At 39.3% G+C, this 18,633-nt stretch overlaps 1 protein-coding gene across 3 annotated transcripts; it reads left to right on the forward strand.

Annotated features, from left to right (window-relative positions):
* Nucleotides 1-390: 390 nt before the first annotated feature.
* LOC122059518 (plant UBX domain-containing protein 8-like) lies at nt 391-18,360 on the forward strand. 3 transcript variants are annotated; one of them, XM_042622334.1, is made up of 12 exons: nt 394-647; nt 1,767-1,908; nt 4,654-4,715; nt 4,825-5,413; nt 5,511-5,597; nt 5,682-5,797; nt 5,958-6,213; nt 6,327-6,500; nt 6,579-6,743; nt 16,393-16,536; nt 16,635-16,691; nt 17,915-18,360. In XM_042622334.1, the coding sequence occupies exons 4-12, from the start codon at nt 4,865-4,867 to the stop codon at nt 18,020-18,022; spliced, it is 1,656 nt and encodes a 551-aa protein (XP_042478268.1). In that variant the 5' UTR covers nt 394-647; nt 1,767-1,908; nt 4,654-4,715; nt 4,825-4,864; the 3' UTR covers nt 18,023-18,360. The 3 variants fall into 3 exon arrangements, with proteins under 3 accessions (XP_042478267.1, XP_042478268.1, XP_042478265.1); XM_042622333.1 differs by lacking the exon at nt 1,767-1,908 and having other exon boundaries at nt 391-647; XM_042622331.1 differs by lacking the exons at nt 394-647; nt 1,767-1,908 and adding an exon at nt 2,259-2,667.
* The last annotated feature ends 273 nt before the right edge of the window (nt 18,361-18,633 follow it).

Genomic DNA, 18,633 nt, shown 5'->3' on the forward strand with positions numbered 1-18,633 from the left:
GAAACTGAAGGCGTGGCTCAAGAAGAAGCAGTGATAGGAGCGGATGGGAGGTGGAAATTAAAATTGTCAAAAAATCTCCTTAATTGAGGGATGAACACTATTTTGGGTAGTTTTGTAAATCCAATCCTGTGTTATCACCCCCCAAAAAAAAAAAAAAAAAAAAAAATCCAAACCTAAAACAATGTATTTTTGTCAAGTGAAACATAAGTTGGGTAATTTTTTATTTTTATCGACCGGGGTTAGATTTTGATACTCATGACTCATGAGTGGAAGCATACACGGCCAGCGGTTCGCTTTGCACGTAGCACGTGCCTCACAAGTGTGAAGCATCGAGTTCTAGAGCAGTCGATGCTTGTGTTTAACTCTGACATTTCATTTCATTTCATTTTAATTTCAATTCCGATATCTAGATTCTGGACTCTGGAACAACAATTTACGCGAACACGTTTCCGGTTTATCAAAGACTTGAGAATTCAGAAGTCGATACCTTTCTCTCTCACTCTCTGTTTCTCATTCTCCGTTTTCGTGTGAAATAAGCTAAGTTTCTGCAAATTCTGGCTGCAATGGCGAGAGCTAATCGAGAAGCAATCGATATGTTTATGAACATTACCGGCGCATCCGAGGATGTGGCGTTGCAGAGCCTGGAGGTTGGTCTTTCTAACTGAATATTGAGTTATGCTACTGTTTCATTGTTGAAGTATCTAGGGGTTCGGCCTTCGTGAATGAGTTTTTGTCATTATTTCCTTCTCTTCCGATTGTCTGATCAGAAATTATTTTATCGAGTCCTTGTTAGGTTTTTGTTGGAATAGTTTGGTTTTGTAACAGTAATGATTTTTTTTTTCTTCATCAATGGATGGTTTACCGTGCATATCACGTATCGATTACTCCGACCGATGGAGAAGCTTTAGGGTTTGGGTGGCTTCTAATGGATCCGATCACATTTCTTAACGCTCCAAGTAATTTTTCCGTCCCGTAATTGGGCAGCCTTGGGCGAGAAGATGTTTTAATGATTCGGTTATTTGTTTTCAACCATAATATAAATTCTCTTTCTCTTCGAAGTATTTCGTATACGGATGCTGTGCGCCCAAAGCAAGCTACTTTGGAGGCGTTTTACTGACTGCCAAAAGGACCTTGGCGGTTGGCACTGCGAATTTGTTTCCATATTTTCAGTGTGGGAACTTAATTGATGTAGTTGGTTTTGGAACTTCTACCGCATGAGAGTGAAGTTTTGTTAACAAGTGATTCTGCCTGTCCTTTAGGATGTGTTTGGTTACATAAATCCCTGGAGACATGTATCGGTTTTGGCAATGGTTTGATAGTGTGTTTCTGTGGATTTTTTTTTTTTAAAAGATTGTCAGGATAACTGTTTGGTTACCCATAAATCTGTTACATAAATCTACCTGAAAAACTGTTTGGTTACCCTAAATTACTGAGTTGGATTCTTTGGAATCAGTCTTAAAAACTGTTTGGTTACCCAAATCTATGAGTTGGATTCTATGGAATTAGTCTTAAAACTGTTTGGTTGAAGTGAAGATTACCATATGGATATGCATTCCAAGCGACTTCACTCAAATATTCAGGGTGAAAATTAGGTTCATAAATATTTCATGTACCTCAAATATTCAGGGTGAAAACCAGTATTGAGAATTTAAGCACAAATTATGTAAAAAAGATATAAAATAGATGGTTCAGTGCCAGTATCCTTGTCTTTCTCTCTTCCTATTTCCTCTTCTCAGACTCCATCACTTGCTAATTGACTGATACAGGCTGTAGTGCATCACTGAAAATTGACTAATCTCTGCAAGCGAGAGGAGAAAATCAGCAATTGACCGTCAAGTCACTACCCTAGGGAATTTGACATTCTCTAGCAGAGAATTCCCTTGATGATGCACAAGATTTTCAGAATAGGTAAATCAATTTGATTATGGCATTTGATCGTAATGATAATCCTCATTAGCAAGGTAGTATCAGTGGTTGTCATACATCTATGACGAGTGAAAGAACCAACTTTGGTATAGTCTGCTGAAGTTTACATTTCAAAACATAATCAAAATTCAATAATAGACCAAATCCTTACAGCAGTTACAATTCACCTGAAGCAAGTAATCACAACAAACACAAGATGGTCACGACAGCACAGAACTAACAAGCTAAAGTGAGCTTAATGACAAAATCCCATAGAACCGATATAACATTTTAACCCTAAATAGAGTAATTTGTGACCAAATCCCACAGAACTGATCTAATATTTGAACCCTAAAAGTGAGCTTAATGGGCAAAGTTAAATGTAACGGGATTTATCATACCTAAGACTTGTTCTTCACAAAAAAGAGGCTGAAATAGAGGATCGATCGCCCTTTTCCAGGTTACTTGAAGAGCTAGGGTTTTGCAATCAAGTTTGATGAACAGAAACAATCACGACATGGGAGAGCGTCGGTTACTTGCAGGTCATGGGAGAAACAGAGTTACTTACGAGCACAGCTAAGGAAGCTGTTCGGTTACTTGCAGGTCTCAGCAACGTCGACTTGTAGAAGGGTGAAGGGAGTTCGGATAGCCATGGGAGAGCTTCATCAGCATTTTTTGTTCTTCAATGGGAGAAAAGCTGAAGATGAGAGCCTGATAATTGTGAACCAATTGATTCACCACTTAACTCACCCTATTTATATGGTGGGTGGAATCATGTGTGTCATTTGTGAATTTCTTTATTTACCTTAACTCCCCAACGAAACACGTTTAGGTTTAAGAAGTGCTTCAATAGGATTACATATTTCTAAGTAGATTTTACCCAAACTACAACCAAACAAATTACAAAATGGAGAATCATGTTTCCCTAGGAGCACTCTCCAGGGATTTATGTAACCAAACACATCCAGCTTTTCCAAAATGGGTGATTTATAGCACATTGATCCTGAAGCAGGTATCCACTAATATTCCTTTATGAGCCATGACGCAAAGGTTAGAAAACTATGTCAATGGGTAAGTGTCTGCTTTATAGTTGTCCTGAAATTTTTCTATGAAATTTTTCTATACATTTTACTTGCACACTAGCAGTTATTACCGTTATGGTTCACATCCTTGGGTTGGGAACCTTTCTCTCTTTTGAATTGAGGTTTCTACTCAGACATTTATACCACTATTTTTCTCTATTTCTTTCCTTGTTTATAGACCAGTAATGCAGAAAGCTTCAACCACACAATTCCTTTCATTTAGCAGATTTGATCATGTTCAGAAATCGATATTTTTGGGGACTGCCCATTTATACAATGAAACAAGAACATCCCCCACCCCTCCCACCCTCCCCACCACACCCCCCCCCCCCAAATAAAAAGAAAAAAAGAAAAAGAAAAAGAAAAAAAGAAAAAAAGAAAAGAGAAAAGAGAAAAGAGAAAAGGAGGGTTGTTGGGTGGCCTGGTAGGCTGGCTGATAATGCGCTTTAGTTTGCTATGGGACGATCAATCTACTGGAACAATCAAATGAGATCAAATTTTCAGGATCAGCTCCATACTATCATTCTCAATTCGCAAGCAAGATTCAGTCACGTTTTCCTTTTTCCCTTTTAAGAAGATTCATTCTCAATTCGAAAGCAAGAATCTGTCACATGGGATGAGATTGGGAATGAAATATGCATCATCCTCATAGAATTTATTGACGCCATTACCACTTGGGCCATTATTAAGTTTCTAAGTGGGGGACACTTCTGAAGCATCAGCTACCTAATAGGGTAAGAGTCTGTTGGATTATTTGTTTCATTGACATTACTCTTAAAGAGAAGAAAATCATTAAAAATGACAGTTTTTGTTCTTTTTTTGGTTTGCGAATTCTTGTTGTCCATGCTAATGAAATATCCGATGCTAAAACCTTGAGCTATGGTGCTATGTTCTGATATTTTACGCCAGATCTTTGGTATGTGCGTGAAGTTTTGGAAAGTGTCAATAGATTCCACAATGATCAGTTGTTTATTCATTTATTAAGTATGGAACAAGTTATCCTTCTTGAAGACATTTATTGCAGGTTTTAGTTTTTTATTGAGCCCAAATTGTTTGCATTAGGGGTGTCAAAACTTAGCCTGAACTGTTAAAACCGGCCGGACCGAACTGAACCAAAGTCTTATTGGGCTGGTTTCTGTTTGGGATCTTATGACCAGAAAACCAATCCGAACTGCACCGACAACCGAAACCAAACTGAAATCGGTATAAACCTGGACCTAAACCAAACCAGTAAGAAACCAAAATCAGCCCAAAACTCATTAAAAAAACCAGGTTTTTGCATAATTTTGTATAAATTTGCATGGCAAACCCAAACTGGACCAAAACTGAAACCAAACCGATACAAGAAACCAAAACGAAACCGGACCAAAACTGAAATTTTCTTATTGGTTTGGTTTTGGTTTCACCATTCCCACACTGAAACCGAATCAACCCAGACCAAACCAAACCAAACCAACCGATTGACACCCCTAGTTTGCATGTTACTAATGTTGCTGGTTTGAAGTGTCTGCCAGTATATCTTGTTAGTTTCCTGTTTCGAGCTTTTTTATCACTTCTTTATGTTGACAATGTGCTATTTGTCATCTTCCTTTTCGTGTTATCTTCATGAAACCCATATTGGTGCTCTAATATTTTATGCTTGTGCTCTCTCCTGATCTGTATTTAGGAACATGATGGTGATCTCAATGAAGCTGTTAATGCACATTTTAGCTCAGGAGATAGAAACACGTATGTGACAGTTGATCTATACTATTTCTTCCTTCATTTTATTTTTACCGTGAAGGTCACTGTCATCATGAGGGAAAATTATCTTACATTTCATGTTTATGATGTCCAGAACACAAAGGGCACCTGTTGCGGCATCTCAAAATGATTTCATGGAAATAGATGATCCAATTGGACTTGAAGCTCGAGAACCTCTTTTACCATTTCTATCTTCTGGTAGAAACTTGAACCCATTCTCAATTCTTGACCCCAATTTTGGTAGAAATTTTTTTGAAGGGAGGGGTGCTTCCGAGTTCTCCAGCCGTGCACCATTTGTTTCCCATCCAAGAGAGGTTCGGGAGATCCCAATAGAGGTCAAGGATGGAAATGACCAGCCTGGTCATTCTGGATCTGCTCCTACTATCGAAGATGTCACTGGAACTGCATATGCGCCTGGTCCTGAAACCCACGGACGTGTCATAATTGATGATGAAGAGGATGAAGTTATTCCAATTGACCCCCCTGCACATGCTGCAGGTCTGAATGAAAGAGAAACTAGCTTGTCAGGTAACAGTCTTAATCAGGCACATGTCGCAAGTGCTCCTGATTTAGACAGTGACTGGGGTAATGATATAGAAGAAGAGATGGTGCGAGCTGCCATCGAAGCTTCAAAGCGAGAGGCTGAAGAGGGGTATCCAAATCGGCAATTTGGTATTGCTAATGTATGTAAAGTAATTAAAACAACTGAACAGGACTCATACAATTTAATTTATGTCGGTACTTAACTGCATATATTGACAGATTTTCATCTTAATGCAGGAATCATCAAGTCCTGGAATACAACAAGAAGGGCAATCTCAGTTAGAGGATACTGAGCTTGCACATGCAGTTTCATTGTCATTGAGGGTATTTAATTTTGCTATATGGTTTCATTTTGAGAATTTTGTTTCCTGCTTTTCTGTGTCCTTTTGTAATTGAAATTGATTTCAGACGGCAGAGCAAGAGAAGGCACGCCGTGAGCAGGGTGTGTTAGTTGGAGCTGCTCAACAGCAAGCTTTTAGCCTATCTGATGTGGAGTTGGGAAAACTACCATCAGCAAATGAAAGGTGGATACTTCAAGTCACTGTTCCATTTACTATATGCACTTTCTAACCTTTCACTTTGTGTGAGAATTGCATGCTTGTGCATACATCTAGGCTTGTCTGTGGGAGTGGATGGTGTTTCATCCATGTTCCTGATTTGTGATTTTCCCTTTTCCTGGTGGAGGCAAGGATTTGGTTCTTTGGGCAAGGGAGCTTCAAGTCAAGTTAAGTTGGAGGCCGGAAGCTCATCTGTGCAGGATGAAGCTGAGGATGTAGACGAGCAGCCATTGGTGAGGCACAGGTCTAGACGAGTTTCTTTTGGATCTATGGAGTCTGCAAAAGATGTTGGAGAAATGACAGACAGCCCCCCGTCAAGTCCTAGACCTCATGATGTTGGTACTGATCAGCAGCGCAACAGGGACAACTTCCCCTCTGATGAAGTAGGGCTGCTGTTAATACATATTTTATTTGTGCTGTGCAACATAGTCATTTGGCTAGGATAGCAAGGTACGTTTTAGATTTTCTGATTGTTTACATTCTTGCTGTGATGAAGTGGGGAGGCATTTCTTCGGAGGAACATGATGAAGCAGTTATGCTCGAAGCTGCACTTTTTGGTCGAATTCCTGAAGGAACTGCATATCGCTTTGATGTGGGTTCCTTTCCTTTTCGAACACCACGTCCTCCTTCTCCCACTCTAGCAGCTCAACGGCTACTGCGAGAACAGCAGGTTTGTCCTTTCTTTTTATGGCAGTGGTCTAATGATAATTATTATTTGCAAACAATTGATACTGGTCTAAGGTTGTAGGATGATGAGTATCTTGCTTCACTACAAGCTGATAGAGAAAAAGAATTGAAGGCCAGGGAGGAAGCTGAAGCTCGTCGCTTAGAAGAGGAAGCTGCTAGAGAAGCTGCCCTTGAAGAAGAGAGACGCAAAGAGGAAGCAGCTCGCATGAAATTGCTAGAAGAAGAGGTAATGCCAATTAAGTCCATGCATCTTTGGCATGTTTGTATTGACCTCTGTAGAATTGCTGCGAAGGACTTGGTGGGATTTTTTTGTTCTAAATTGCAGTGGAAATAGGTTAATGATTTTTTCCATTATTAGTTTCTCCCTTAGTTGGATATGCCCTAAGTTCTTGGATGCATATCTCTGCTGAATGAGCAAAATTTATTCAGTATAAGGTGTGAACGTTATAAATTTCTGATTGCGTTGTCATTTGGTTTGACATTTGGAATTTCTTACTCTAGCGGTTTTTGAAAATGGAGTTTCTAAGTTGAATCTAGGTAAGTTGGTTCATGTTTCCCAGTTCAGATCCTCAGCAAAATCAAACAGTTCAAACTTATTATCTTGCTGGTTTTGAAATATTTGCTCTCTGAGACATTACTAATGTTTACAATAATATCTTGATGCTTGTTGTATCTTTGGAAAATTTGTTATTTTCTTGAGGATTACTCCTCTCTTGTCAACTCTTAGTTGTGTCGTGCAGGACAGGTTTGAAAATCTAATACAAGTCTAAGGATTAGGTGAATTTGGGTTTGGGAATGTCTGCTAACACAAAACTCTCAACATACATTCAAAAATAAGATTTAACCATAGCCATAAATGATGAAAATTTCCATAATACAAGTGCAGAAAATTCATTCTAGGATTCATGGAAATATAATAAGGGGTACATGATAGGCAGTACCTTCCTTTAGTGCTGTGGTCAAGTGCTAAGTCACTACCAAACTCCAAGAATGTGTCCTCAGTGCCTCCTTGCTGTTTATTGATGAATCTCCATTGTGTTTGAGGCTGTAATTTAAGATAAAAGTGGGAAATTGGGACTGGTAGAAAAGGATAGGCGATAGGAAGAGGGTGGTAGAGAAGACTTAGGGAAGAGAAAGGGGGTTGGGCTTCACACCAACTTGGATTCGCTCCAAGGTTTGTGATGTCAGACTAAATTACCAAGGGGAAATCAGTCCCCATAGGATCCATCATAAACTCCAGCACACAAATTAAGTTCAGAATTAACATATAACTCAGATTTGGAAAATAGGGCTGAATAGAAGAGATCTCAAATCACAACTCAGATGGGGCTGAATTTTGGATTGAATGGAGATCCTATATGAGGGAACAAACCATAAAACATCGAACAAATTCTGTTGGATGGATTGAGAGATCTGTTAATTGCAAGAATAAGGAAACTTTTGGAGATTCTTCAAGAGCTTGAGTAGGAAGCGTCGGATGATCCTCAAATTTGGATCGAGTCTCCCTCCTAGGGTAGTAAACAAAACTCTAAAATCCTGCAGCAATTACAAAATCTGGTTTAGAAGATATGTACTCGAAATTTCTTCTCATGAAGGCCCTGAAACTGGAATTGATAGACTTTGTGTGTCTCCCGATCAGCAATCTTAGAGGGCTACAATCTCACTTTAAGCAGTAGACAAAGATAAAAATAGAAAAAGAAAGGGAAGAGTGGGAATCGATTGTAGAAGAAAGGGGGTAGAGGAATGGCTATCTCAGCCTGGGTCTCTCACCCTCAACTAACCTTTCTCAGGTCAAATTGGAAAGCATAGCTCACAAATAATTTCATTAATCAATCCATGTCTTTGTGTTACAACAATGCATCTTTTTATAGTAGAGGTTAGGGACTCGATACATGGTAAGAAACTAAAAAGGGGAAACAAATTAAAATTAGAAACCTATTGACTTAAGACACAAACTTCCTATCAAATTATAACTTGCTCATCAAGAAAGAAATAGAGGACATAACTAGACTCCTAGAATATTCAAAATATAGAAACTTAATGACTAAGAAACATAAAATAACTACTAATCCTGTATGACTGAAATCCCCAATATTTGGGCGTTAACCCATTACAAAAGTAAAACCCATGGACCATACAACCCATTGGACACTCAAAAAACACATATTAGTCCATTCTTGATCCAGTTTGATGTTGAAGTAGAGAACCGGAACTGCACCAAAATAGAAATCTGTCCCAAGAACCGGACCACAGCCAGTTGAATCCCACAACCGGCTCGTACTGGTTTTGGCCTTGCTCCTGTGGTCTACATCAGTTTGCGGGGAATCACTCATGCTGCAGAGAATGGGAGAAATCTCCGAGTTCCACTATCATTCACTATGTTCCATCTCAAAAATAGTATTTTAAAACCCAAAATGAGAAAAAGAAGAAGAGAAATTACTCCCTATAACTAATTTTCTAGCAGTAATTACTCCCTAATAATTATTTTTCCAGCAAAAAGTCCCTTTAAACATTAGTACAGAACAGTTTTGACACCAAAGAAAATAAAATACAAATAAATTAAAACTAGCTACACGAGTATAAAACAAGCTACATGTAAGTAAATAGAAGTATGCATCCACACAAGTTAATATAGGGCATCTAGCCACAATGAAGTGATATTTTTCTGTGTACGTCGTTGTCTCCTTTGATATGTCCTAAATCCCTGGATGATGTTCTCATCATTGTGTTTCTGGTCTAGTGATGGGGTTTTAAATCACCTAGGACTTAGGAATTCAGAAATCCCTTAGAAAACCAGAATTGCAGGGTCTAAAAAATAAAACCTGATCTAGGAGAATTAAAAAATGAAAAAATAATAAAAAAGCCAGGAGGCCTGATCTGGCTACTAAGCTGGTCAAGTGTTCAATTTATGTATGGAAATAAGATGGCAAAATTTGAGACCAATCCAACAGCTACATTTCAAGTTAATGAAATTTCCTAATGGATTAAGGAAACTGGAAACAAGGAACAGAACAGAATATGATTTCAGGAAATTCAGAATTCAAAACAGTAGTCAATGTTGATTGGTTTTAATGAATTGACAGCAGAATGAAATCTTAACTGAGTTGAGATCAGATCTGGGAAAATCAATTCGAAAAACAGATACTAAAGAAACAAACTTGTAATAGGATTGTTCAATTTGATGGCAAACACCGATTGGATCTTGAACAAGAATAACGAAAAATGCACAGGTATTCTGAAATCAGACTTAAAGAACCAGTTCTAGAATCGGAGATTTTGAGGAAGCATGGTACAAGTAGGATTCTAGAAATCAATAGAGAAGTTTGAATTTTGAAGATTAATTCTAAAGACAAATTAGTTATGATATACAGAGTTGAAATCTGAAGTTATAGAACAAGAAACAAAACTAATAAATCACTAATAAGCTAAGAACATAATAGGAAAGTATGCGCAGGATAGGAGAGAAGTTTTGACCCTTTTGAATGAATGGAAGAATAAAATAAAAGAGGAAATGTGTTCAGGAATCACCACCTGAAACACTACCTTGAAATCACTACACATCAGAGAAGAAATGTGTTCAGGAATCGCCACCTGAAACACCATCTTGGAATCACTACCAAGGGCTTCTTAGATACACCACCTGGGAGCATACTGAATCATTATAGCAGGGACCCTACTGAATCACCACAGCAGGGAGGTACTAAATCACCACAAAATCAACGGCTGAAGCCGCAGTCTCATTCATTAAATTCATGTAGGATTGTAGCCCCTAACAAACTTATATAATACTCAAACAGGACTCAAACTAAGCCTAAAACTCTTCCGGCCAATAGATTACCTTGGAGATGGCCTTAATTGTCTAGGATACTATATAATTATGTAATGTAAGGCTGAATACAAGTACTCAACCCCAATAAATAGTTCCAACACTGTACTATTGTTAGTAATCAAACAGTCCACCCAAACCAGTAACAATCTTAACAAGAGGCCCTATTGGCTAGGACAGAAAACCCAATAAAATCCAGCAAACAGTGATACAAATTGATCACCTAACTTCGGATGATGATAAGACTCAAATAACCCCCACAGCTGAGCTTAACAACAGGTAATCAACACCCCAGAGAATAGATCAACAGTTCTGGATAGAATAGAATAATACCTTCAACCTGATAAAATAGGCAGATCTGAGAAATTATATAACTCAGAAACCAAAGCCCAAGAGAGGCTAATACCCTCGTGGAAGGGATCGTAAGATGACCTTGTAAAACCATCCAAATCAGGGACTGAAGTGATGGCTGGTTGGGAAGACAGAAGATTCTTGAATTGGGGCACCCGAAGGAAGATTTCATTTAACTCAGCAACCAGACCTGGGAAGACCAATGTACTCTGGTTGAGCGGTCTTTGTATCATCCTGTGAAATCCTCAAAAGATGGCCTGCAAAGGCTCAATGATCAGGGAGATATGGGGCAGAGACTGCAACCCAGAAATTTCTCCACAAAAGTGGCCACAGGTCTTGAGCATGGCTTCTGAAACCTCAGCAACAATAGTGACCAACAGAGGATCAGCCTTAAACAGAACTTACAGACATACTTGTTTACTAGAGAAAATAAAAGATAAAGAAGAAAGAAGATGGGAGATTAGTGGGGAAAGAATAGGCCCAATAGGGGATAGAGGTGGCTCTCTCAGCCTGGGTCTCTCACCCACAACTCTCTCAGTTGTCGCAGCCTATCTTAGAACTATACTTGTGCAAGCAAAACTCAGAATTTCATTGATTTAATTGGGGTGTAAGCCTTACACAAACCCTAAATATAGGCTAGCGTATGCCTAGCAAAAAGGAAACTAACAGAAAAAAAAGAAACGTAAGACTCAAGAAAGTCTCTAGAAGAGAACTTCCTTGTACAAGAAGAATAAAAGATAGTTATCAAGGCTACCATGGTGATGGTAAAAAATCAAGGCGATGCCTAGCCTAGGCGACCAAGGCGCCAAATCAGGCTGAGCCACTTTGTCGCCAAGGCGTTAACTATGGAATAAAACAAAAATGGAAACTAAAAGAAAAGTCCAGCAAAGGCTTCAAACTTCTAGAAGCCTTCTATTCCCTCTAATTGACACTTTCTGTCCAAGTCTTTGAATACAATAAGAAAAGCCTCCAAACTGAAATCGGTAGAAGGAAACTTAAGCCCTACATCTGTTCTTCATTAGCTGTACTTCAATCCACTCAGTCGTTATACATCATTGTGAAGAAAACATCTTGAACAAGTCTGGACTCATAGAGACTTAATCTAGCCCAACTACAACACTTTAATAACAACTAAAATAAAAGAATTATTATTGGACAACCAAGTTTTCACCCTGGTGACTCACCCAAGTCCAGTAAAAAACTCTAAAAACCTGGTCAAGAGTCGTGTAGACTTGCCTGGGCATAAAAGTCTCAAGACTCTGCCCGAGTCACCTTGATTTTCACTTGACTTGGAGTTCTCTCCCTAGTCACACAAAAATAGCCGTGTCTTGTCATTTTTCTTTTACTGCTCCTTGTTTAAAATCCCTAACACCTGAATCCTGTAGTCACATGAGAATAGCTGAGTCTTGTCATTTTTCTTGCTGCTCCTTGACCAAAATCCCTAACAATCATTGGAATCCTATCCCTCATTTCATTCCCAAGCCCTCTCCATCTTCCATGTTCTCTCTCTCTCTCTCTCTCTCTCTCTCTCTCTCTCACACACACACACACACACACACACACACACACGCGCGCACGCGCGCGCGCGCGCGTGCACGCTTTGTTTTCTAGGCCCCCCCCTTTGATGTTGCAGATTTGATAGTGGCAAATTATAAGAACGCATCAACACCATGGTTCCGTCTTTGTTTCAAAGAGCTGGAATAGTCTCTCTCTCTCTCCTCAACAATCTTTTGCCTCTCCCGTACAGTGATGGCTGCTGAGATCAGATCCGAGTTGTGGTGGTTGGAAACTTGGAGCTGGACTGTAAGTCAGCCCTCTCTCTCTTTTTGACACTATTTCGCCTCTCTTCACCTCCCCCATACGGCGATGGCTGCTGAGATCAGATCTAAGTTGTGGTGGTTGGAATCTTGGAAATGGTCTGTAAATCAGCCCTCTCTCTCTCTCTCTCCCCCTCCCCTTCCTCCTTCCCTTTTTGTTCACAGCCTCTCCCCTTCTATTCTCAAATTCCAATCAAACCCTTTCCCTTCCTAATGAAGGTTCAGGTCATCCAAGAAAGGATTCTGGAAACCAACCCAAAACCAGAATCGCAGACTATCAGAATATTCCATAATTCAATAAAGCTTCAATGAAACGAAATCCTGTATTCAGATGTGAAAAAAAAATCTTTTTCAAAGACTAGTTCTATATAGGAGAACACTGAACAGCACCCTAGAATCTCAGATTAATCCAAGGGTTGGATTCTAAGATCAAAGAATTTCCTATTGCTGAAAGGAATCTCGGAAACAGAGTTGCAAATTCAGAAAAAAAGAAATAATAAATCTAAGCAAGAAAAACGCAGAAGTCAGAGCATGATAAAAACCTGGTCAAATGGCTTAATAAATAAGATTTATAAGGCCTATCAAAAATTCATCCAAATCTGACGGAGGGATGGGGAGATAAAGAGTTCGACTTGAACAAGTAAACTTAAAAACGTGAGATTCCGATGGTCAAAATGTACTGATATTGCCAGAGGTTAAAAGATGATTCAAAAGGGCATATCCAGTGCACAAGCCTTCCGCCACTGTGGGCTCTAGGAAGGGTTATAATGTATGCAGCCTTACCCTTGCTTTGCAGAGGCGCTGTTTCCTGACTCGAACCCATGACCACTTGGTCATAGTGGAGCAACCTTATCATTGCGCCAAGGTTCACCCCTGGTTGAAAGATGATTCATTAATGATAATCGACTACTCAAAAACATGAAATTCCGATGGTCGAAATGTACTTTATTGCTGGATGGTTAAAAAATGATTCATTACTGATAATCAACTACAGAATTTAGGTACTCAAAGTCTCAAACAATCAAATCAGAAACTGCAACTTAAAGATTAGAACTTATGAATGGGAAAGTTCTAACCTGTAAACTGAAAGAAGATAGAAGAGAGGAGAGGGATATGACCTGGGAATCATCACCTAAGGCCTAGGTTGGAATCACCACCAACCCACATGTTGAAGCACCGCAAGAGAAGTCTGAATCGCCCCTGAACTTGAGGAAGCAAAGGTTTCATTCGTTGTAAAAATCGTGGGGATGATGTGACCCTACACCTTTATTTATAACAAGTAATGAGAGATATTATAACAAGGGAATTAGAAGACCCCTCCCCCCCTCCGCCCAAAAAAAAAAAAAGAGGGGGGAAATTGTTAAACCATAAATCAAGAAGGAAGAGTTTTGATTGGACCTAAAACTCTAGTAAAACAAAGATAAGATAGACTCCTAGGTTGGAACTCATAATTTCTATTCCAACCGATACAAGTAACTAGTGAAAGCAAAAATAAAAGAAATAAACTCTTTAAGAATATCCTACGAGATGGGGAGGACCAATCCTGGTTCAGAATTGAACCAGAAACCGAGGAACTCACTTACTCAGAACCACAAGGCTGAGTTAATTGAATTACCGAGCTTGGTTCTTCCCCTCTGGTACTTCTTAAGGTACCTGTGATCTGCATCACTTCCACTCTCAAATTCCAAGCCAACCCTTGCTCCAGGGCACTAACAAGGGATGATTCCTGCAATGAGACCCATGATCCAGCATCCAGTTACACCTCTCTCTCTCTCTCTCTTGTTTCCTGATTGCTAAAAATCTGAACAAAACCTGCTTCAGTCACCCCTGTTCTTCATAAAGAAACGCCTTCCTGCCGAATGCCTGCAAGTCAGAACAGAAGCTGCTTCAACCCCTCTTCTTCGCGAAGAAATGTTTAAGGAAGGTTTTAAATTCCGTCATTCCCCGTAACTTGACACTGTTGCTGGTCAACTGAAGGGTTTGAAAATAATAGTGAAGCTTTTTTACTTAATCGTGATGAATAAGATTGTCCCTTAAACATATACAAGTCAAGGAACACGACTTACCTCGGCTCGTTCTTTACTTACCTGAGTCACTAGATTTGGTATAGGACTAACTAGACCCAACTGGATTAATTTTTAAATTCCATATTCATTTCTCTTACCTTATCTAGGCTAATTAAAGTTGCTTATCACAACAAAAATCCATGGTGAAATTTTTTCGTCACTCAGGGTGAACAGAGAATCTCTTCATCCACAGTTATTTGACACTATGATTGGAATCTTGGAACAGGGAGTTTCATCATTTTCTCCGACCCCTTTTGACGAAGGTCTGAAATACCCTTCCTTGGTTGAATCAGAGGGTCGAATCCCATGGCTGAAAATATTCTCTTCACCATGGATGGAGGAAATTTGGTCCAAAATCCATTGGACCAAAAGCCTAACATGTATAAAACCAATCTTATTTCCACTATAATAATCCTGCTTCAGTGATTTTTTTTCATCATCTAAGCATTAAGACGAACTAAATTTTGATTGCCAACGTATAGATACTAGTGAAACTGTTTGTGTCTTTCCTTCAATGGTAAAGGAAAGTAATGGGGTTACTAATCACCCAAGGGACTAGGACTAGAAATCCTAGAAGATTTCCAGCGCCGCAGGGATAGGAACAATAAATTAGATTCAAGAGGAAGCTTAATAGTTAATCAAGACAACCCAGAAAGGCATGAAATTCTTGTGAAATAGTCAATATAGCAGGGGGATGATTCTGTGAAGTCTGATGAAAATCCGACAGTTGGATTCCAACATATTGAAGATTCTATTAGAACTGGGATTCTAGAAAGAGAGAGAGAGGACAGAAAGTCGTTGGCAGGCTTAAGGGTTCCAAACAGAATTCTAGTGATGTAATAATCGGTTAATCAGGCGAGTAATTAAAACCATAAACATTGATCAGATTCAAAATCCAGAATTTGAAGAAGTATAATTGAATCATGAAACTTGAAATCGATTTAGAAATTAGAGATCGAAAACAGGAACTGAATCTGAACTTAACAAGTTGTTTGATAGCAGCAGCAGCGGTTATGTATAAATAGCACTTTATTCAGGATCCGGAACTCAATCAATTCAAACCAGAAATTTCTAGAACTAGAGAAATATTATAGCTGCATGGTTTGAGGTATATGAGAATTCTGACATGTAAATCAATGGGAAAATGGAGAAGAGATAAGAGAAAGATATTAGTCCAGGAATCCTCCTGATTTGCAGGGTTGTAACCCACCAGTTCCACACTTCCGAATCCACAGAAGTCCCATTCAGAATACACTGAGCAAACACCCTTAAATCCACAAGAGCTTGGCCTAAATCCACAGAACCAGAACAGTATAGCAACTTATTCATTCAAAAATTGGTTGGTAGGGCTGTAGCTCTATATCCTTATTTATAGAAATAGGTAAAGCTGTCTAAGAATGAGCATAGGAAAGGCCTAAGCCAATCTCGACCAGAAAAGAGGGGAGGGAGGAATACAAACGGAGGTTGTGCCATTGACAGCTACTTTGGAGTGTCTTCACTGACTAGGACTTTGACCAAATAGAGAAAGCAGACTTAGGACTAGAATTTAATCAAAATAGAGAAAGATACACCCAAACAGGACCTCACGATAGGACTAGTCGTCAGTTTCCTAGAGAGAGACTAGTAAAACTGAGAAATCTGGAAAATTCAAAGCCACAGCCTGCTGGAAATTCTTGGAATCTCTGGACGCAGGCTCTAAGTTGCTATAGAAGCTCTTCTTCCTGGTACTGCTGCTAGTACCTATATACTGCATCATTGCATTCTATTTTTGTGGCTTCATGCTTGATGTTTGATGAGGTTCCTCACTGATGGCAGGAGTTTGAGAGACAGCTAGCTGCAAAAGAAGCTTCTCTTCCTCAGGAACCTGCTTCAGATGATGAAAATTCTGTAACTCTTCTTGTTCGGATGCCAGATGGTAGCCGCCATGGCCGTCGCTTTCTAAAGTCAGACAAGCTGCAGGTAGAATTGATAGATATCGTCCTTTGCATTCATGTAGAATTTATTCTTGATTCTTTGATCTTGGCTCAATCTAACATCTGCTTTGTTTTGCATCACAGTCACTCTTTGACTTCATCGATGTGGGTAGGGGTGTTAAACCTGGTACCTACAAATTGGTAACTTTCTATGCACTTGTCTACTTAAAATTCTGATAGTTTTACGTCTGTGGTTAGCGGGCTGCAACCAAATTGAATAAACATGCTAATATATCCTTCTATGCCTCCACTGTACTCTGGGGTACTGGTGCAGGAGGGGAAGTACAAATGAATCGCAGAAAATTGATGATATCCTAACAATTATGAAAATTTTCATTGATGGTTTTTTTTCCCCCCACATTGAACATCTGACATAAGATGGGAAGGAAAAATGAAGAGACTCAGGAGCAGCAGTAATTTCTCCCTAATATTCTTCTACTTATCAAGGCTTTTGTGGATGTGTTGATGCACGATACTGTCTCTTTCTTGCGTCTTCATTTGCTATCCGTAATACTTGGAGGACCATAGGACTACTACTGTTTTCCTGTGGAGTTGCTTTGAAAATGATAGCCTGAGACAGTACTTTGACATTAAGCGCCAGAATCTTGTCCCACAGATCACATTCTCTAAGCCATTGGTTAGTGACTTAGTGGTGGACAAGATAGTTTTTTGAAAATCGAAGCAGGGATGGCACCAAAAAGGGACCTGGATCTGTTTCAATCATTTTGACCATCAGACCGGGTACTGATTAAAGTTTGGAATATATCAACGGAAACAGTGAAAGAAAAGAAAATGATCTGATTGTGGTTTTCAGAAAACCGTCTGGTTTTAGTCATAATCTGTTTACTTTTCAAATAGAATTGAGAAGGCGGTTCCAGTCTAACCTGGTTTGGCACCAGTGTAGTTTTCAAAATTATGGTCAAGGCTTTGTTGCTTGTGAGCTGCCCGCTTGAAGATCTTTTGTCTTGCTAATGTAATTGTATGCCCAAGTAGCCTTATCATTTTCCATCAAGGAAGCATTAAAATAGAAGCAAAATTTCTGGACACTTCTGATTTATGAGAACAGCATAGGTAATTGATGAGAATGAAATTCTTGTTTCTTTTCAAGAGAAGAAATTGTGTGCTGTTTCTTTTAACATGGCAGGCAACAGGTTCACTATTGGATGCTGAATTTGAATTGCATTTGCATCATTAGTATGTGTCCGAGGTTGAACAGCTAGAATTCATGAGGATCCCTGAACCAGTTCATGGCATTGCTTTTCTTCTAATTGAAATGTTATGAGAATGCAAGAGTTGCCTGATAATTGCAGCACTAGTTCAATGATGGAAGATGGCTGACACTATTTATTTTTAATGCTGGACAGGTGAGGCCATATCCTCGGCGGGCTTTCAGTGATGGTGAGAGTGGGTTATCTCTGGGAGAACTGGGTCTAACCAGCAAGCAAGAAGCCTTATTTATAGAGTTGAATTAGGAAATGCCATTTCCTTATGCGAAAGGAAAAAAAGGGGGAGGGGGTTGGGGTGGGCAAAAAAGAGATTTGAATTAGTTCTGTGAAATGATAGAACATGCATGGCGTGTTGATATCAGCTGCTGGTTATATAGTTGCAATCAGTTCGAATGCGAGAACTTAAGACTGCTTCGTCGGTAGCTGAAAAATATTGAACTTTGTTCCAGCAACCCCAGCTATTCTGATGCATTCTGGTTTGTGAGCAGGATGATCGTTACAATTCCGTGGTGTTTGATTGGTTGATGGATTTGTATATGCACAAAAATATTTATTATTATTTCTTCGTTTCATTTGAAACTTAATATTGCTTTTTAAGTGAGGGGTGAGGATTTGGGGCCAATGAACCAGATCACCATAAACGCTACATATCGGTGTAAAGCCATTGTTTGAGGAATCAAGTTGCTGAATCTGGTCGAATCAGAATAGGAACCAGAACCAGATCAACTTAAAATGACTACATACTTTCTGTAACTTGTTTATAAAACTGCTTCCATGGCCTTCGTTATTTTGGTAATTAGTCTGGGCACGCTTATGCCCTTGTACGCATGCACTGGGTCAGCACCGGATCCAATGTT

This window comes from Macadamia integrifolia, chromosome 13 (assembly GCF_013358625.1).
Source record: "Macadamia integrifolia cultivar HAES 741 chromosome 13, SCU_Mint_v3, whole genome shotgun sequence".
In the NCBI taxonomy this organism is placed as follows: Eukaryota; Viridiplantae; Streptophyta; class Magnoliopsida; order Proteales; family Proteaceae; genus Macadamia; species Macadamia integrifolia.

What these genes read in the sequence shown, in the direction of transcription:
- LOC122059518 (XM_042622331.1), top strand. Translation starts at nt 2,557, where the DNA reads ATGGGAGAGCTTCATCAGCATTTTTTGTTCTTCAATGGGAGAAAAGCT. An exon ending in TAACTCACCCTATTTATATG is followed by an intron (nt 2,668 to 4,653) that starts GTGGGTGGAATC and finishes ATCTGTATTTAG; the next exon opens with GAACATGATGGTGATCTCAA. An exon ending in CAGTTTCATTGTCATTGAGG is followed by an intron (nt 5,598 to 5,681) that starts GTATTTAATTTT and finishes AATTGATTTCAG; the next exon opens with ACGGCAGAGCAAGAGAAGGC.